General features: G+C 40.5%; 1 protein-coding gene across 1 annotated transcript in view; it reads right to left on the reverse strand.

Annotated features, from left to right (window-relative positions):
* The window catches only part of HECW1 (HECT, C2 and WW domain containing E3 ubiquitin protein ligase 1), a 166,664-nt gene extending 150,536 nt beyond the window's left edge, over positions 1–16,128 (reverse strand). The window contains exons 1-3 of the mRNA XM_039235666.1: positions 16,123–16,128; positions 7,700–7,775; positions 892–1,061 (exon numbers count right to left, since the gene is read on the reverse strand). Of these exons, the coding sequence (XP_039091597.1) occupies positions 892–1,061; positions 7,700–7,775; positions 16,123–16,128 (252 nt within the window). The remainder of the gene's footprint in view (positions 1–891; positions 1,062–7,699; positions 7,776–16,122) is intronic.
* Between the last annotated feature and the right edge of the window lie 1,424 nt (positions 16,129–17,552).

A 17,552-nucleotide genomic window follows, 5' to 3' on the forward strand; every position in this document is an offset into this window, starting at 1 on the left:
CTGAGGCTCAGAATGAGGATGACAGATTTCTTAAATCTACACACCTAGCAAGTGGTCACGCTGCGATTTGAACCACGGTTTGGGTGGCTGCAAAGTTGTGCTTTTAACCCCTACGTTATACGGTAGCAGTCATACCCTCAAGCTAAAGCATGTGAGCTAGGCTGCCAGATGGGTTGTGACAACTTTCCGCTAGTTCTCTAGGAGGGGACTTAGTCACTGGGAAACCGAGCCTGACATACATGTGGCTTTGCTGAGGAACCTCCACACTCCTGGCTAGCAGAGGACACATTTGGGAGTGGAGACGGGCCTTCATGAGACCAAACCAACTGTCAACCCTCCAGCAAGTTGCCTAGTACCATGCAGACCGGGACGATGGGTTGCATAATTAGGTTTCATGTCTATTTAAATCAAACAATAGGTAAATCCCAAGGATATTTTAGGGCTTATCTGTTTACCTGTCCCAGGAACCTGACACTTTTAGAATCTCTGGAACTGGTCTAGAGGGACTCATTTAAAATTTGGCACGCTTGCCTAAGGACCGCACGCGTTGGCGGGGTGTGAGAGTGCTCAAATCAAAATTCTTCTCTTCTTTCTCCCCACACAGAGGCGGATAGAGGCTGTCTTGCTTTCAGATGCAGGTCCTGAGTCAGAAGAAGAAGCTATTACAGGGCTACTGAGTGTAGGTGCAACAAACAGTTTCCTGGTACTGCCTTGAGGGCCTCTGTCAAGATCCCAGAGTTACAACCCACAGAGAGCACAGCTTCCTTCCCAGACCAGAGAGCCGTGAAACAGAGCAGCAGTTTGGGGCTCCAAGGAAGGAGGGGATCACATGTAGGCTGCTTTCTGGTCAGTTGGTCACTGAGGCTTCTTCTTGGGGCCCACAACACTCACCTCAGCCTGCCAGATGGGGTTCACGGTGTTGCCTATGATCTTGGATCTCCTCTCCTGTCCATGGTGTGGGAGGGCAGGGAAGATGCTGTGCTTTCCAGGCTGAATGGAAATCTTCAGGTAAGGGTCTGGGTTAAAAAACATCCCTTTCTTCAACCCCATGGCCTGGAAATCTATAAAGTAAGGAATATTTTAAGTTAAATATGCTTCAGTGAGTTGAAAGATCCTATCAGGGCTTACACAAGGAGTGAAGCTCAGTCAAAACATAGAAAAATCTTTTCAGTCTTTAGACTATTTTCCACCTCATTATGCATATGGACTGGTATGTCTACAGAACCCATTATATGGAATATTTACTGGCATGTATAAAACCGTTCCTTAAAATAAATCAACTCAACTGGCATTGTGGTCACAATGCGTTTTGAGAGAGGACCGTTAGCTTTTTTTTTTTTTTTAACGTTTTATTCATTTCTAGGAGAGAGAGAGAGACAGCGTGAGCAGGGGAGGGTCAGAGAGAGAGGGAGTCACAGACTGAAACAGGCTCCAGGCTCTGAGCTGGCAGTCAGCACAGAGCCCGACGCGGGGCTCGAACCCACGAACCGCGAGATCATGACCTAAGCGAAAGTCGGATGCTCAACTGACTAAGCCACCCAGGCGCCCCGAGGACCGTTAGCTTTTAATGGACTGGATTGCTGGCATTCCTCAGGCAAGCTGGGGTGAGGGCCTGAGGTCACCTCAGGAAACTTGGTCTGGGTACTGAGGGAGGAAATCCAACTTTGAAAACTCTATGGGCCTAGGTGAAAATTCCTGTGCAAAGTGGAGTTAGAAGAAAAGCAAGGGCTGTAGTTTCACAATGAATACAGTATTTCTACCAGCCTTTGTCTGCATGGTAGAACCAAAATGGGAACGGATTAACAGAGAATTTCTCTCCGTCCCCAGCTCCGCGCTGCCCATCCTGCATGGCATCCCTCTTGGGCTTCAGGATTTCACGGAACTTTGGTTAGTGAAATCTCCTCTTGGTTTCTGCAAGGCAGTCAAATAGCTTTCTATGCCCCCGCTGTTTCTACAGGTTTGCACAAATAATTGTTATTTCTCAAGCATTTCAACAGGAACATAAGAATGGCAAATCAGAAGCTGTTGGCTTTCCGCCCTAGTAACACAAAAGTATTGCGTTTCTTCTTCCTTTTTCTTTTAACTTTGACAGACACATGCTAAGGTCAACTGATATATATATATATATATTTTTTAATGAAAAAGATGACTTTATCTTGAGGGGGGAGTTATAGGTTCACAGCAAAATAAGCAGAAGAACAGATTTTTCCACATGCCCCTTGCATCACACATGCAGAGCCTCTCCGTTATCAACATCTTCTAGCAGAGGGGAGCATTTGTTACAGCTGGCTAATCTACACTGGCACATCATTATCACCCAAAGTTCGTAGTTTACATCAGCATTCACTATTGATGGTGTGCATTCTATGGGTTTTGACAAATGTATTCATTATTAGAGTATCGTAGAGAATATTTCCACTGTCCTAAAAATCCTCTCTACTTCATCTCCTCTATCTTCTCCCAGACGCTGGCAACCACTGATCTCCTTACCGACTGCACAGTTCTGTTTGCCCTTTCCATAATATAGTTGGAATCATACAGTATGTAGCCTTTTCAGACTGGCTTTTTTAAACTTAGTAATATGCATTTAAGATTCTTCTGGGGCACCTGGGTGGCTCAGTTGGTTAAGCGTCCGACTTCGGCTAACACCATGATCTCACGGTTGGTGGGTTCAAGCCTGCGTCAGGCTCTGTGCTGACTGCCAGCTCAGAGCCTGGAGCTTGTTTCAGATTCTGTATCTCCCTCTCTCTCTGACCCTCCCCTACTCATGCTGTCTCTCTCTCTCTCTCAGAAATGAAAAATATTTGGGGCGCCTGGGTGGCTTAGTCGGTTAAGCGTCCGACTTTCGCTTGGGTCATGATCTTGCGGTTCGTGGGTTCGAGCCCCGCGTCAGGCTCTGTGCTGACTGCCAGCTCAGAGCCTGGAGCCTGTTTCAGTCTGTGACTCCCTCTCTCTCTGACCCTCCTCTGCTCACGCTGTCTCTCTCTCTCTCCTAAAAATAAATAAAACATTAAAAAAAAAAGAAATAAAAAATATTTTAAAAAAAAGATTCTTCTCTTTGTCTCATTTGACAGCTCATTTCCTTTTAGCAATGGACACCTATCCATTATCTTCATGTGCTACAGTTTATTTATCCTTTCTTCAACTGAAGGGCATCTTGGTTATTTCTAAGTTTTGGCAATTAGGAATAAAGCTGCTATAAACATATGCATATAAGTTTTGTACAGATTTAAGTTTTTAATTTATTTGGGTAAATACCAAGGAGTGCAATCACTGGATCGTATGGTAAGAGTGTGTTTAGCTTTGTAACAGATCACCAAACTGTCTTTCAAAGTGGCTGTGCCATTTTGCATTCCCACCAGCAATCAGTGCTCTCATTGTTCTACATCCTTGTCAACAGTTGGTGTTGTCGGTGTTCTGGATTTTGGCCATTCTAATCGGTGTGTAGTGGTGTCTTACTGTTTTCATTTTCATTTCCCTGATGATATATGATGTGAAGCATCTTCTCATATGATTATTTGTCATCTTATATCTTCTTTGGTGAGATGTCTGCTAAGATCTTTGGCCCATTCTTTTTAATTGGGTTGTATGTTTTCATATTGAAATTTTTTAACATTTATTTATTTATTTAATAGTTTACTGTCAAGTTGGTTTCCATATAACACCCAGTGCTCATCCCCACAAATGCCCTCCTGCATGCCCATCACCCCCATCCCCCTCCCCCCAAGAGTTCTTTGTATATTTATAATAGCGTTCCTTTAACAAATGTATTTTGCAAATAATTTTTCCCAGCGTAGTGTAGTTTTTCTCAGTCTCTTGACATTGTCTTTCACAGTACAAAAGTTTTTAATTCTAATCAGGTCCATCCTTTTATCAATCATTTCTTTCAGGCACCACATCTTCGATATTGTATCTAAAAAGTCATTGCCATACCCAAAGTCATCTAGGTTTTCTCCTGTTACCTTCTAGGAGTTTTATAGCTCTGCATTTTACACATAGGTCTGATCCATTTTTGAGTGATTCTTTAAAATTGAGATATAATTGACATATAACATTATATTTAGTTTCAGGTATACAACATAATGATTCATATATTTGTATTGTATTTGGATATAATGCAAAATGACAAATAAGTCTAGTTAATAGCTATCACCACACATTGTTATAACTTCCAATGAAAACTTTGATAACTACTCTCAGCAATTTTCAGGTATATAATACAGTATTATTAACTATAGTTAGCATGCTGTACATTACATCCACATTACTTATTTGTTTTATATTGGAAGCTCCTATCTTTCAACCACCTTCACCCATTTTTCCCGGTTCTCACCTCACCTCTGGCAACCCCCCATCTGTTCTATCTATGAGCTTGGTGGGGGTTTTTTTTGTTTGTTTATTTTTTCCAGATTCCACATATAAGTGAGATCATATGGTATTTGTCTTCCTCTATCTGACTTCTTTCACTTAGCATAATATGCTCTAGCTCCATCAATGTTGTCACAAATAGCAAGATTTCATTCTTTTTTATGACTGAATATCATTGTATTGCATATATATTGAAGCATTATTTATAATAGCCAAGACATATATATACATATTTATTTATGGGGGTGTATATATCTTTCTGAGTTCATCTTTTCATTTTCTTTGGCTAAACACCCAGAAGTGGAATCCTAGATCCTGCGATAGTTCTTTGATAGTTTTACTTTTAATTTTTTGAGGAAACTCCATAGTGTTTTCCATAATGGCTGTATGAATTTACATCTCCCCCAACAGTGCATGAGGGTTTCCCTTTTCTCTACATCCTTGCTAATACTTATTCCCTCTTGTATGTTTGATACTAGGCATTCTAACAGGTGTGAAGTGATATCCCATTGTAGTTTTGATTTTTTGCATTTCACTACTGATGAATGATGTTGAACATCTTTTTATGTACTTGTTGGTCATCTGTATGTCTTCTTCGGGGAAATGTCTATTCGGATCTTCTGCACATTCTTTAGTCAGATTTTTTTTTTTTTTGCTGAATTGCATGAGTTCTTTATACATTTAGGACATTAGACCTTCTTCAGAGATAAAATTTGCAATTATTTTCTCTCACTTCTTTTAATTTTGTTGACAGTTTTCTTTGCTGTGCAGCAGCTTTTTAGTTCGATATGGTCCCATTTATTTTTGTGTTTGCTACCTTTGCTTTTGATGTTAAATCCAAAAAATATCATCACCAAGATTGATGTCAAGGAGTTTACTGCCTATGTTTTCTTCTAGGAGTGTAATGATTTCAGGTTTTATGTTCAAATCCTTAATGCATTTTGAGTTATTTTTGTGTATGGTGTAAGATAGTGGCCTACTTTCATTCTTTTGCATGTGGCTGTCCAGTTTTCTCAGCACTATTTATTGAACAGATTGTCCTTTCCCCATTGTATATTCTTGGTTCCTTTGCTGTAAATTAATTGACCATAAAAATGCATGTTTATTTCTGGACTCTCTATTCTGTTCCTTTGATCTATGTGTCTTGTTTTTATGTGAATACCATACTGTTTGGACTGCTCTAGTTTTGTAATATAGTTTGAAATCAGGAATCATGATTCCTCCAACTTTGTTCTTCTTTCTTAAGACTGCTTTGGTTATTTGGGGTCTTTTGTGGTCCCATACAAATTTTAGAATTCTTTATTTTATTTCTGTGAAAAATGCCATTGGAATATTGATAGAGATTGCATTGAATGTGTAGATTGCTTTAGATAGTATGGGCACTTTAACTATATTATTCTTCTCATCTATGAGCATGGGCTATCTTCCCATTTGTTTGTGTCTTCTTCAGTTTCTTTCATCAATGTTTTCTTATTTTCAGCAGACAGGTCTTTCACCTCCTCAGTTACATTTATTTCTGGGTATTTCAGTCTTTTTGATGCAATTGTAAATAGGATTGTTTTCTTAATTTCTTTTTCTGACAGTTCATTATTAGTATAGAAACACAGCAAATTTTTGTATTTTGATTTTGTATCCTGCAACCTTTACTGAATTTGTTAATTCTAACAGTTTTTTAGTGGGGGGAGTTAATTTTTGCGAAGGGTGTAAGTTCTGGATATAGATGGGTTTTTTTTTTTCATGTGGATGCCCAGTAGTTTTAGCATCATTTGCTCAAAAGACTGTCTTTGCACCATTTTATCACTATTGCTCCTTTGTCACTGTTCAGTTGACTAAATTTACGTGGATCTATTTCTGGGTATTCTATTCTGTTCCATTGATCTATTGTTTTTGTTTGTTTGTTTGCTTTTTGCTTGTTGTTGTTGTTCTTTCACCAATACCATGCTGTGTTGGATACCATAGCTGTGGTAAGTCTTGAAGTTGAGTAAGTCAGTTCTCCAGCTTTATCTGCTCCTTCAGTATTGTGTTGGCTATTCTGGGTCTTTTGCTTTTTTCTATAAGTTTGAGAGTCATTTTATCAATATCCACAAAATGATTTGCTGGGGTTTTAATTGGGATTGCATTGATTCTATAGAAAAATGGAAATTTTGACAACACTGAGTCTTGTAATCAACACAGAGTGTCTTCCATTCATTTAGTTCTTTTTTAATTTCATTCATCAGAGTTTTGTAGTTTTCCTTATATAGACCTTGTACAGATTTTATTAGGTTTATACCTAAGTATTTCATTTGGGGAGGTGCGCATATAAAAAGGTACTGTGTATTTCATTTTAAATTCCACTTGTTATTGCTGGTATATAGGAAAGCAACGGACTTTTCTGTATTAACCTTGCACCCCGCAACCTTGCTATAATTGTTTATCAATGTATCTTTAGAAATGCATTTTCTTTACCGGGGTTCACATAGACATAAAAATGCCAGTTGACTGTCTATCTCCCAAGAACAGTCATCATTTCTGTGGTCTTAGATCTCTGACATTCATGGTCTGTAACACTTCTTGGTTTGACAACAAGCTAAGGAGTACTTTCCAAACTGTGTTCAATAGAGTCCTAGAGCTTCATGCCATTGTGTCTCCTCAAAGACCCCTTCCACCTTAGGGTGGAACTCAGTGTGTAGGGCTCTGAGCTTTGTATATCATTTTAGGCAGAGTAACTCAGTTTTTCTTTATGCTTTTAATTTTGAAATTATTCTAGATTTACAGAAGAGTTGCAGAGGTAGTACGAAGATTTCCCACATACGTTTTACCCAGTTTGTCCCATTGTTAACATACTATAGAACTATGGTACGTCATGAAAATTGATAAATTAGATTACTCAAATGAACACTATTAATTGAGTTACATACTTTATTTGGATTTCACTGGCTTTTCCACAAACATACTTTTTTGAGCAGTTTGGTTTTTTATCTGTTTTATCAACTGAACTTCATGTGAGATTTTATTTAGACAAAGGGGCTGCATTTTCCCCCAGGCCTTCCCCTACCTCCACTTTATAAACTCTCAATTAATTCTATTGATGATGGAGGCAAAGTGGAATTGCACCTTCTCTTCTCATCATCTCAAAGTGCTGTAGCATCTATTACTTATTGACTCCTTCAATATCCTCATGAGGTCAAGGAAGATGGAACAGATATTTTAAATTTTTGTTTTATAGACGGAAAAACTGAGGCACACAGAGGAGAGAAATTGTAGATAACAGTCAAATGGAAGTAGGTGTGCTGACTGCTGGTTGACCTTCTTATTTTCTCCACAAGGCTTTCAGGTGAGCAAAACATACCTGAGAGAGAAAAGCTGATCAGCCTCCGACTTCCTTGCCCTTGGACGGTCTCATCAGAGCCAATGCTTTTAAAAATCTGTAAGAAGGAAAATGGGAGACAAGCAAAACAAGCATTGAAATGGATACTCACACTGTAATACAAACACACTTAGTCACAGTATTTCTCCAGTTACAGTCTACAAGGGCAGCAGCGTTGTGATTTTATTAGGTTACTATTGATTAAGACAAGCTTCTCACAATCTAATGTCTTTCCCAGTAATAGAGAATCTGCTAGTGGGGATGAGGAGTATTTTTCAGGGTAATGGAAATCAACAAACACAATTACTGTAATATTAGAGGCTCTTTGTAACTACTTATGTAAACAACATCTTTTCACATTCAAATTTGCAAAAAGGATTTATTAAAGCCTACCCTAAGGCAATAGAATGATAGGTCAATAGATATTTACTGTTGTAATTACAATGTGTTTCCACTTAGCAAAGTATAGTGTTAAACTGCTGTATCTCCATTTCTTCTGATCTGTATTATTATCTAGGGATTTCCAGGAAATTCTGTTTATTAGGGAGGAGCCTGAGCATAGCATTAAGAAACTACTCTGAGATCTCTCCTATTTAATTGCCATCCTGGGAAATTTCCGAACATAACTGTTACATGGCTTATCTGTAGTCTAGTAGGTATTTGCAAACCAGGTTGTTAAAATGTTTTCTTTTCCATCATTGCTGAGTATATATCTGCTAACTTATTAATCAGAGAAACTAGAGACCTTGATTCCCTTTTCTCCTAGGAATGTTTTACTCAGAAATGATTCTGAATATTTATTCAAAGGCAGAGTTACTGCTTAATACATTGCACTTGCAGGAAATAATTTTTAAAATCTGAGTTTCAAGCAAATCCATAGAGTATCCACTTTTTAGAAGATAATCTGTACTGATGAAGGAAAAAATGGAAAACTCGATAACCTCTAGCTCAAAGTCTCTTTGTTGTAGGTTGTGTGAGCTCTTCTCTCTCTTATTTCTACTACCTCTCAGTATTCCTGATGATGTAAGAGTGTGTTTGGATGTCACCATCAACCTGCCTTTATGAGACTTGAGTGTAATGATTGAGCATCTCTAGGCTCACAGCTTTGGGCCAGGAGAGTACAAAGGAATTATTAAAATTCCTCCTCACTTTGAAGCTGGTGCCCCTGGTGTGCCTATGTGCTTGGCTGTAGCTTGTGTGCAAATCTCCTCAGTATGCCTGCTTTCAGAGCTAAGTGCAAGGTGCATGTCAGGGATGCTGGGCTGCTCAGCAGAGAGAACCAATGTCAGTGGCATATGGAATGAATCTTGGCATCAAGTGAGATGAGACAGGTCTATGCCTCTAAGAGTTTCATTTGACAATAAAGAATCAGAGTCAGGCATGGCAGGGATTCATGGGTTGGGAATGTGAGGTGGTCCCAAGGCATTATCTCCCTTCAATTTGGAGAGCGTGATCCTTCCTACGATGGATCTGTTTTTCTCTTCACCTGGTTAACACAGAGCAATTGAGGTCAAAAAAACAGCTCAGAAACTGTATCCTCAAGCTGGACCACTCTCCTAACTTTTGAAGTGGCCAATATACATAGGCATAAATCAAAATTCCTTAATGTTGTAAATTTTGCTTCTTTGTCAAGCCTATGCCCGGACGAAGGCCACAGCAGCTCTCTGCTGGCTGGCCACAGCCCTTATGCTGCTGCACTTGCCTAAGTAGGACAATGACAATCAATGTCCTAATTCTAGTTTAAAGATGTCAACATTTGGGGCGCCTGGGTGACTTGGTTAAGTGTCGTTCAGCTCAGATCATGATCTCACAGTTTGTGAGTCTGAGCCCTGCGTCAGGTTCTGTGTCTCTCTGCTCCTCCCCCACTCACACTCTGTCTCTCTGTCTCTCTGTCTCACTCTCTCAAAAATAAGCGTTAAAATAAAAAAAAAAAATAAAGATGTCAACATCTAGCTTGTCTCCTCAGAATATAAGTTCCTTGAAGACACAACAAAAACTACTTTTGATAGAGCCTTGTAGAATTATAAGTCTAAAGTATGTGCATTCCAATTTTAAAAAGTGTACGATAAAACTACACGTTACATATGAGGCTAACACGAGCTTAAACGTGCAATATAATAGCAAAGGATAGTGTATTTGTTCCTTCCTGTTTATTTATTTAAAAAATTTTTAATGTTTTTTAAGAATTTATTTCTGAGAGAGAGAGAGAGAGACAGTGTGAGCAGGGGAGAGTCAGAGAGAGAAAGAGACACAGAATCCAAAGCAGGCTCCAGGCTCTGAGCTGTCAGCACAGAGCCCGACGCGGGGCTCGAACCCACGAACTGTGAGATCATGACCTGAGCTGAAGTCGAACGCTTAACTGACTGAGCCACCCAGGCGCCCCCTGTTCCTTCCTGTTTAAAGCATACACATTTTGGTTCTTCATATTTAAATATTCCTCTGCTGGCTATTCAAGATATTTATAAGTAATCAGAAAACAGGTCTGTAGACAAAAAGAAATATACATTTTTCAGAAGCTACTAAGCTCAAAGGGGAGACACACATTTAAAACTCCATAGAAGTCTACTTAACTCATGGCCTTTTGCTAACATTATTTACAAAGGCATTTTGGTACCAGATGGATGATCTGAACTTGGAGGCAAGGTAGCCGTGAGAAACATTTTCCAGAAGTAAAACTGTTTGCCTGTCTCAGGAAGGTTCTGCATCCTGACTTCTTGTTTGAGATGAGTTTCAGGGGCATGTTTGAGGTTAAAAAGTCTGTTGCACTTACAGACTACCATTTACTGACTGTGAAAATGGTGTGAAGACTCAGCCAAAGAGCTCACTCTGGAATAACCTGAGGTGATGGAGGTGCATTAAGGAATTGCTCATCTTCTCAGATCTGCACATTCCACGAGTCCCCTTTGCTCTTCCTCGCTGTTACTCTAACCACTGGTTGCTGAGTCCTGACGCCCCCTCTCAGATGCAGCCTTGGCAGCTTCACTCTTTGTTTTGCATGCAAATGTTTCCACAGCAAAGCCTCTCTGGCAAATGGTTTAACAGATCCAAAGCCACGTTGCCGGTGGTGTGCGGGAGACTCCGTAGGTACTGAGAAGGCCCTTCGAGTTGAATGAAGGGCTCTGGGGTTAAATCTGATATACCTCTCCTACTCCCATTCTTGTTTTCTCTTCAGGTCTGCTGTTTGCAAGGTTCTACGTATGAATCCACACCACTGTTGCACACTCCCAGAATGCAATTCAGCAAAAAATGGAGTGACGATCAGGCCTCTCTACCCCGGCCAGGGAACTGCTGCTTCAACAGTATGAAGACGTGTAGCTCCGACGACTTGGCGCCCTCCGTCTTAACTCTACATGTTCTTCAAATTCTACCTTTTCCTTTCCTGGTACCACCTCACGAAGAAGAGGCTGTTTGCTGGAAATGCACAAGTGTCTCACACGTTTGATCATGTAAGCATGCTGACCCATATCCTCCACCTCCCAGTCTCCGAGGACACGGTGGCTTCTCGGGCAGGTGCGTGCTCATTCCCAGAGCTGGGCAGGTGTGCCTGTCTTGGAGCATCCACTGTATTCAAAATTTAGGGTAAAACTAATTTAGAAACCAACACGAAGCGATTTAAGGTTGAATGCAAATTATGTGTGCATTTTGGAGGTAAAACAGGAGTTTTCAAAGAACTTCCTTGCACATGAAAGGCGACTTCGAGTTGCTTCTCTGAAGGTGCCAGACCTTGCTTTTCTTCCTCAGGTAAGAGCTGGAAAAGCCCCATGTAGCACCCCGGCACTCCCAACAGGGGTGTGGCCACGTTATGCTCAATTCTGACACATTAACTCCACTTATATACCCACAATTATTCTTAAATAATTGTAGAATGATTCTTCCCCCTAAAAATGCTGACAAGGTTTGTGTTTAGTTTCAGAACAATTAAATCGACAATGACGCCGGAAATTGAATTTCATGCCTTCAATGAACCTTTATTCATTCACCTGACCCAGATAACTCTGATTTTTCTACAAATGAAAAGTGCAGGGCTCCATGCCTGATAATGTGAATCTAAAAATCAGGTGCCAACTAACCCTGCATTACAAGTAATAAAATATCCAAGCCATGGCGTATCAGCACCCAAGATCAGGGAGTTACAGGTTCCATTTTAGATCAGAGATCAGTGGTTCCCACACAGTTCAAGATCTTTTGCCTCCAAGAGAAAGTCTAGTGAATAATCTAATATGTCTCCAAGGCACCTTAAAAAAACACAGGTATCAAACAAATCCAAGTCCCAGGTTCCATTTCTACCTCTAGATCTCTGAAATGTTCAGACGCACAAAGAGAAAACAACGAAACACACACTACAAATGTTTATAGAGCACTTTTGGGTACATTTGCTTCACTGAATCCTCATGATTATTAGGTGGTTAGGCAACTCATTCCAAGTTCTCCATCAGCAAGGCCTACACACCTCAAGTGCAAAGTCATCTTTAGGGGCGTAAGAGAATAAAACATAAGACTAACAGTCAACCACATCCCAGGCAATTTCCCCAACCTCAGGGACACATGTGATGGAAGATTCACAAGGCCCATCGAAGGGGCAAGAGAAGAGAAACAGGGACGGAACCCGATTATGTGCCAAAGCACAGAGCCAGTTCTTCTAGACAAACTCTTAAAAGTTTGCAAATTAAGCATCATTCACTCCCCACCAGCTCACAAATGTGAAAGCTGAGCTCAGAACAATTTGTTGACTTTCCCAAATTCACCTGGGACGAATCTATCTCTGGTCCCTCTGACTTGAATAGAATGAATTACAGAACCTGCCATAGAGTCTGTCAACCCTGTGAGGCTGTTTCTTCAGACCCAGCCTGGCTGCTCAGCTCTTGTTTGCTCATAGTCTATTCATATGTTAGTCTGATTCTGCCTGCTTCTCTCTGCTTTCTGATGCTGCTGTCACCAAGCCAGCCTCGAGTCCTCACTGCTTCTACTCTTGCCTTGATGGCAAGATAGGAGCTTCCCAATTGCAGGGCTCTTCCATTCATCACTGTGGGCAAAAGAGAAGGGCTGGAAAAATGAAGCATTCCTCTTAGTTTTCATTGTGTGGATTGGACAAAACATGTTTATTATGTAGGGGTGCTCTGACGGCTTTCAGCAACACCGGATTGCAGATATTAGCACCAGGGGCAAATCTGTGGGGGGCGGTGGAGGGGCTGCTGTGTGTGAGAGGCTAAGCATTTGGCTAAGAAGAAAGTGAGGAGACTGTGTAAGAAGCGCTGTGCCAACGACAATGTTAGCTGGAAGTGATCAAATCTGGGATGTTCCGTGATGATTTTTAGCTTTTCTAACTATTCTTTTTAACATAGTTTCAGAGAAGACTGTTCTGAAAGTAAGGTTATGACAAACTACCAAATTCTAAGAAATAGCTGAACCATTCTGTTGGCCCTAGGGCCGAGGTTCTCTGACTTTAGAGTCACCTGCAGGGCTTGATGAACTAGAGATTGCCAGGCTCCAGCCCAGAAGGTCTGATTTTGTAGGTTTGGGAAGGGCCCGAGAGCCTGCATTTTGACCAAGTTTCATCAGACGAGGGTGATGCTGCTGGCCAGTGGGACCATGCTTGGGGAGGTATTGTAAAGTGTCCACTTCTTTCAAGTGGTGATAGAAAGACGCTTTAGCTTTGTAGCTCTTATCTCAAACTGTCTCGAACCCAGTTCCAAGCACCAGAAGCAGGTACTGTGATGCCTTGGCCCGTGGAGGCCCCATGCCCGGTGTTCAAGCCTGTACCCATTAGGGACAAACAATCCAATTCTCTGCATATCCCACTTCCTTGTCTGGATGACTGTCACCTAGCCAGCTGCTCCCTTAGTCTGTGAAGGATCCTTCACTCCCTTAGTCTGAGCTGATCATTGTTGCCTGGTTTAAACCTGCAAAAGGCAGCCTTTTGCCCTCACTGGGCACAAATGATGCTGCAGGCTGTATGGCCCAATGTTTCTTTGGCCCATGCAGTAATTGAGTTTTAAAAAATTAGTTTCCAACATATTTTGAAAAATCAAGTGATTTGTTTAAATTGTGGGTTTCAGACTCTTACAGAATGTTCGGCAGTAAGTAACTGAAGCTAGGCACCTTCCCAGGCCTCCTCTTAGGATCCACTTTCATCAATCCTAAGATGCCCATCGATTTCCAGGGGCCCCTAAGCATCTGACTTAGGCTCAGGTCATGATCTTGCAGTTTGTGGTTCGAGCCCTGCATTAGGCTTTCTGCTACCAGCACAGAGCCCACTTCAGATCCTCTGTCTCCCTCTCTCTGCCCTCCTGCACACATACATGTGGGTGCTCGCTCTCTCTCTCTCTCAAAAATAAATAAACATTAAAAAAATGCCCATTGCTTTCCATGTTAATGCTGTGAAATCAGGGTGTGACTAATCATCAATGTGCCTTTTAACTGTAATTGGAAAGCTTTTTCCAGCATGGTGGTATGAAAATCAATGATAGATCTTAAAATCCATGGCATTATAGGGGCATCTGGGTGGCTCAGTCAGTTGAGCATCCAGCTTCCATAGTTCGTGGGTTTGAGCCCTGCGTCGGGTTCTGTGCTAACAGCTCAGAGCCTAGAGCCTTGTCTTCAGATTCTGTCTCCCTCTCTCTCTGGCCCTCCCCTGCTCATGCTGTATCTTTCAAAAATTAATAAAACATTAAAAAAAATTTTTTTAATCCATGGCATTGTAGATTCCATGAATGTGATACCAGCTTGGCTCCTTGGAAGCTTTTGGATCCTTCCTCTGGTGTGTATGTATGTGTGGACATGTGTATGTATATATACATGAACATGCGTACATGTGTGTACACATGTATGTATGTATGTATATATGTGTATAAATATGTATGCATTTTCTACTATTTTCTGTTTCATTTAAAATAATTCATGAGGTGAAATTCACATAACATCAAATTGACTGTTTTAAGTGGAACAATTCAGTGGCATTTAGCACATTCACAATGTTGTGTGACCATCCCTTCTATCTAGTTCCTAAACATTTTAATGAGTTAAATTAAAACCTTATACCCTCTGCCCAGTAAGCAGTTTCTTCCCCTTCACCTCTGTTGTGAGCAAAATGACACAAAGACAAGACACACAAACGACAGACAAAGACACAAGTCCGGCCGGAGGGAGAAAACTCTCCGCAAGCCCCCTTGCGGTTTATTTTTATACCCCGGTAGCTGGATACATACTGAAATCTACGAAATGCATTCTTTTACCAAATAAGGACAAAAAGCCAAGCACATTCCAAGGACGGGGGGGAGCAAAGGGAGGAAGTGACCACAGCATGTTTACTAAGAGGCCTGCCCAGAACTCCAGCCTCTTCCTTATTTTTAAGGAGGGCACGTTCCCTCGTATGCGAGCGGATCATTAACCTTGGATATTGTTGTGCAGGCCTCTTGGCAGAACATCTTGTTTGCAAGCATGATCTGCCCATGCAGAGAGTCCCGTTTGCAGGCACATCTCTGCTTCCTTAACCATTCTTTCTCGTGGTCACTGTCGGGCTCCTACAACCTCTCCTCCCCAGCCCCAGGAAGCCTCCAATTTACTTTCTGTCTCTGTGGATTTCTACATTTTAGATATTTCATATAAGTGGAATCATACAATATATGGCCTTTTGTGACTGAATTCTTTCACTTAGTAATGTTTATGAGGTTTGTATGAATCACAGTTCTCCAGAAAAGCAGAACTAATAAGGTATGTGTGTGTATGTATGCACATGTAATAAGGAATTGGTTCACACGTTTCTGGAGGCTTGAAAGTCCTAACTAATATCTGCAGCCAGCAAGCTGGGACTCAAGAGATCTGAGGGTGTGAGTTCTAGTCTGAAAGACAGAAGACCCAGGAAGGGCTGATGCTTCAGTCTGAGTCTATAGACAGGGAAAAACTGATGTCCCAGCTAGAAGGGGGTCAGGCAGGAGGAATTCCCTTTTATTCAACAGAAGGTTAGGATTATTGTTCCATTCAGACTTCAGTTCATAGGATGAGGCCCACCAACATCAGGGAGGGCAATCTGCTTTACTCAGCCTATCAATGTAAATGTTAAGCTTATCTAAAAGTACCTTCACAGAAAAACCCAGAATATTGTTCGGCCAAATATCAGTGCACCCTGTGTCCCTGTCAAAGTGACACATAAAATTAACCATCAACAAGTTTGCCCCATGAGGTAGCATGTACCAGCACATTAATCCTCTTCATCCCTGAATAATCCATTTTATGTATATACCACAGTTTGTTCTTCTTGCTGTTGAAACCCTGTCAAATTATTTTTTTCTCTATGTATATTATATTGATATATGTCAATTATATATATAATTGACATATAACATTGTTTTAAGTTTAAGGTGTACAATGTGTTAATTTGATATGTTTATATACTGCAAAATGATTACCGCCATAGTGTTAGGTCACACCTCCACCATGTCATACAACTACCATTTCATTTTTGTGGTGAGAACATTTATGATCTACTCTCTTGTCAATGTTCAAGTTCATAATACAGAATTATTAACTATAATCACCATGCTGTACATTAGACCCCCAGAACTTACTCATCTTATAATTAAAAGTTTTTCCCCTTTGAGCAAAAATCTCCCCATCATCCCCCACTTCCTACCCGTGGGAACCACCACTCTACTACTTTCTGTTTCCTTGAATTCGGCTCTTTCAGATTCCACATATAGGTGACACCATACAGCGTCTGTCTTTCTCTGACTTATCTCACGTAGCACAATGTTCTCAAGATCCTTACATGTAATTGCAAATAGCAGGACTTCCTTCCTTCTCGTGGCTGAATAATATCCCATAGTGTGTGAGTGTTTATACATATATCACGTTTGCTTTATCTATTCATGCATTGATGGACAACTTAGGTTGTTTCCAGAGCTTGGCTTCTGTAAATATTGCTGCAATGAACATGGCAGTGCAGATATCTCTTCAAGATCCTGCTTTCAGTTTTGGATAATACCGTAAGTGGATTATATGGAAATTTTAGTTTTAAGTTTTTGAGGCACCTACATACCGTTTTCCATAGTGGCTGCACCAATTTACATTCCCCCCAACAGTGCACGGGGGTTTCTGTTTCTCCACGTCCTCACCCGCATTTATGTTTTCTCTTTTTGGCAATGGCCATTTTAATAGGTGTGAGATGATAGTTCACTGTGGTTTTGATTTGCATTTATCTTATGATTAGTGATGTCAAGTAACTTTTCATGCCCTTGTTTGCTATTTGCCTGTCTTCTTTGAGAAAAATGTTTTTTCAGGTCCTCTGCCCATTTTTAAATTGGATTGTTTGCATCTGGTCTATTGAGTTCCATTACTTCTTTATATATTTTGGATACTGATACCTTATCAGATATATGATTTTCAAACACTTTCCACCACTCTGTAGGTTGCCTTTTCATCTTGTTGATTGTTTCTTTTGCTGGGCACAAGATTTTTTAGTTCAATGTAGTCCCACTTATTTTGCTTTGTTTGTTGTGGTTTTGGTGACACATCATTGCCAAGACCAATGTCAAGGAGCTTTTTCTCTGTTTTCTTTGACTAGTTGTATTGTTTCAGATCTTTCACTTAAGTCTGTAATCCATTTGAGTTAATTTTTGTGAGTGGTATGAGATAAAGGTCTAATTCATTTTTCCGCATGTGTTATCCAGTTTCCCCAGTACCATTTATTGAAAATAATACCATTTCCACATTGAGTATTCTGGACTTCCTTGTCAAATATCAGTTGACTATATATACAAGGGTTTATATCTGGGTTCTTGTTTCTTTTTATTTGGTCTATGTTTCTACATGTATGTCTGTACCATACTGTTTTGATTAC

Source organism: Hyaena hyaena, unplaced genomic scaffold (assembly GCF_003009895.1).
Source record: "Hyaena hyaena isolate Hyena2069 unplaced genomic scaffold, ASM300989v1 scaffold_101, whole genome shotgun sequence".
Lineage (NCBI taxonomy): Eukaryota > Metazoa > Chordata > Mammalia > Carnivora > Hyaenidae > Hyaena > Hyaena hyaena.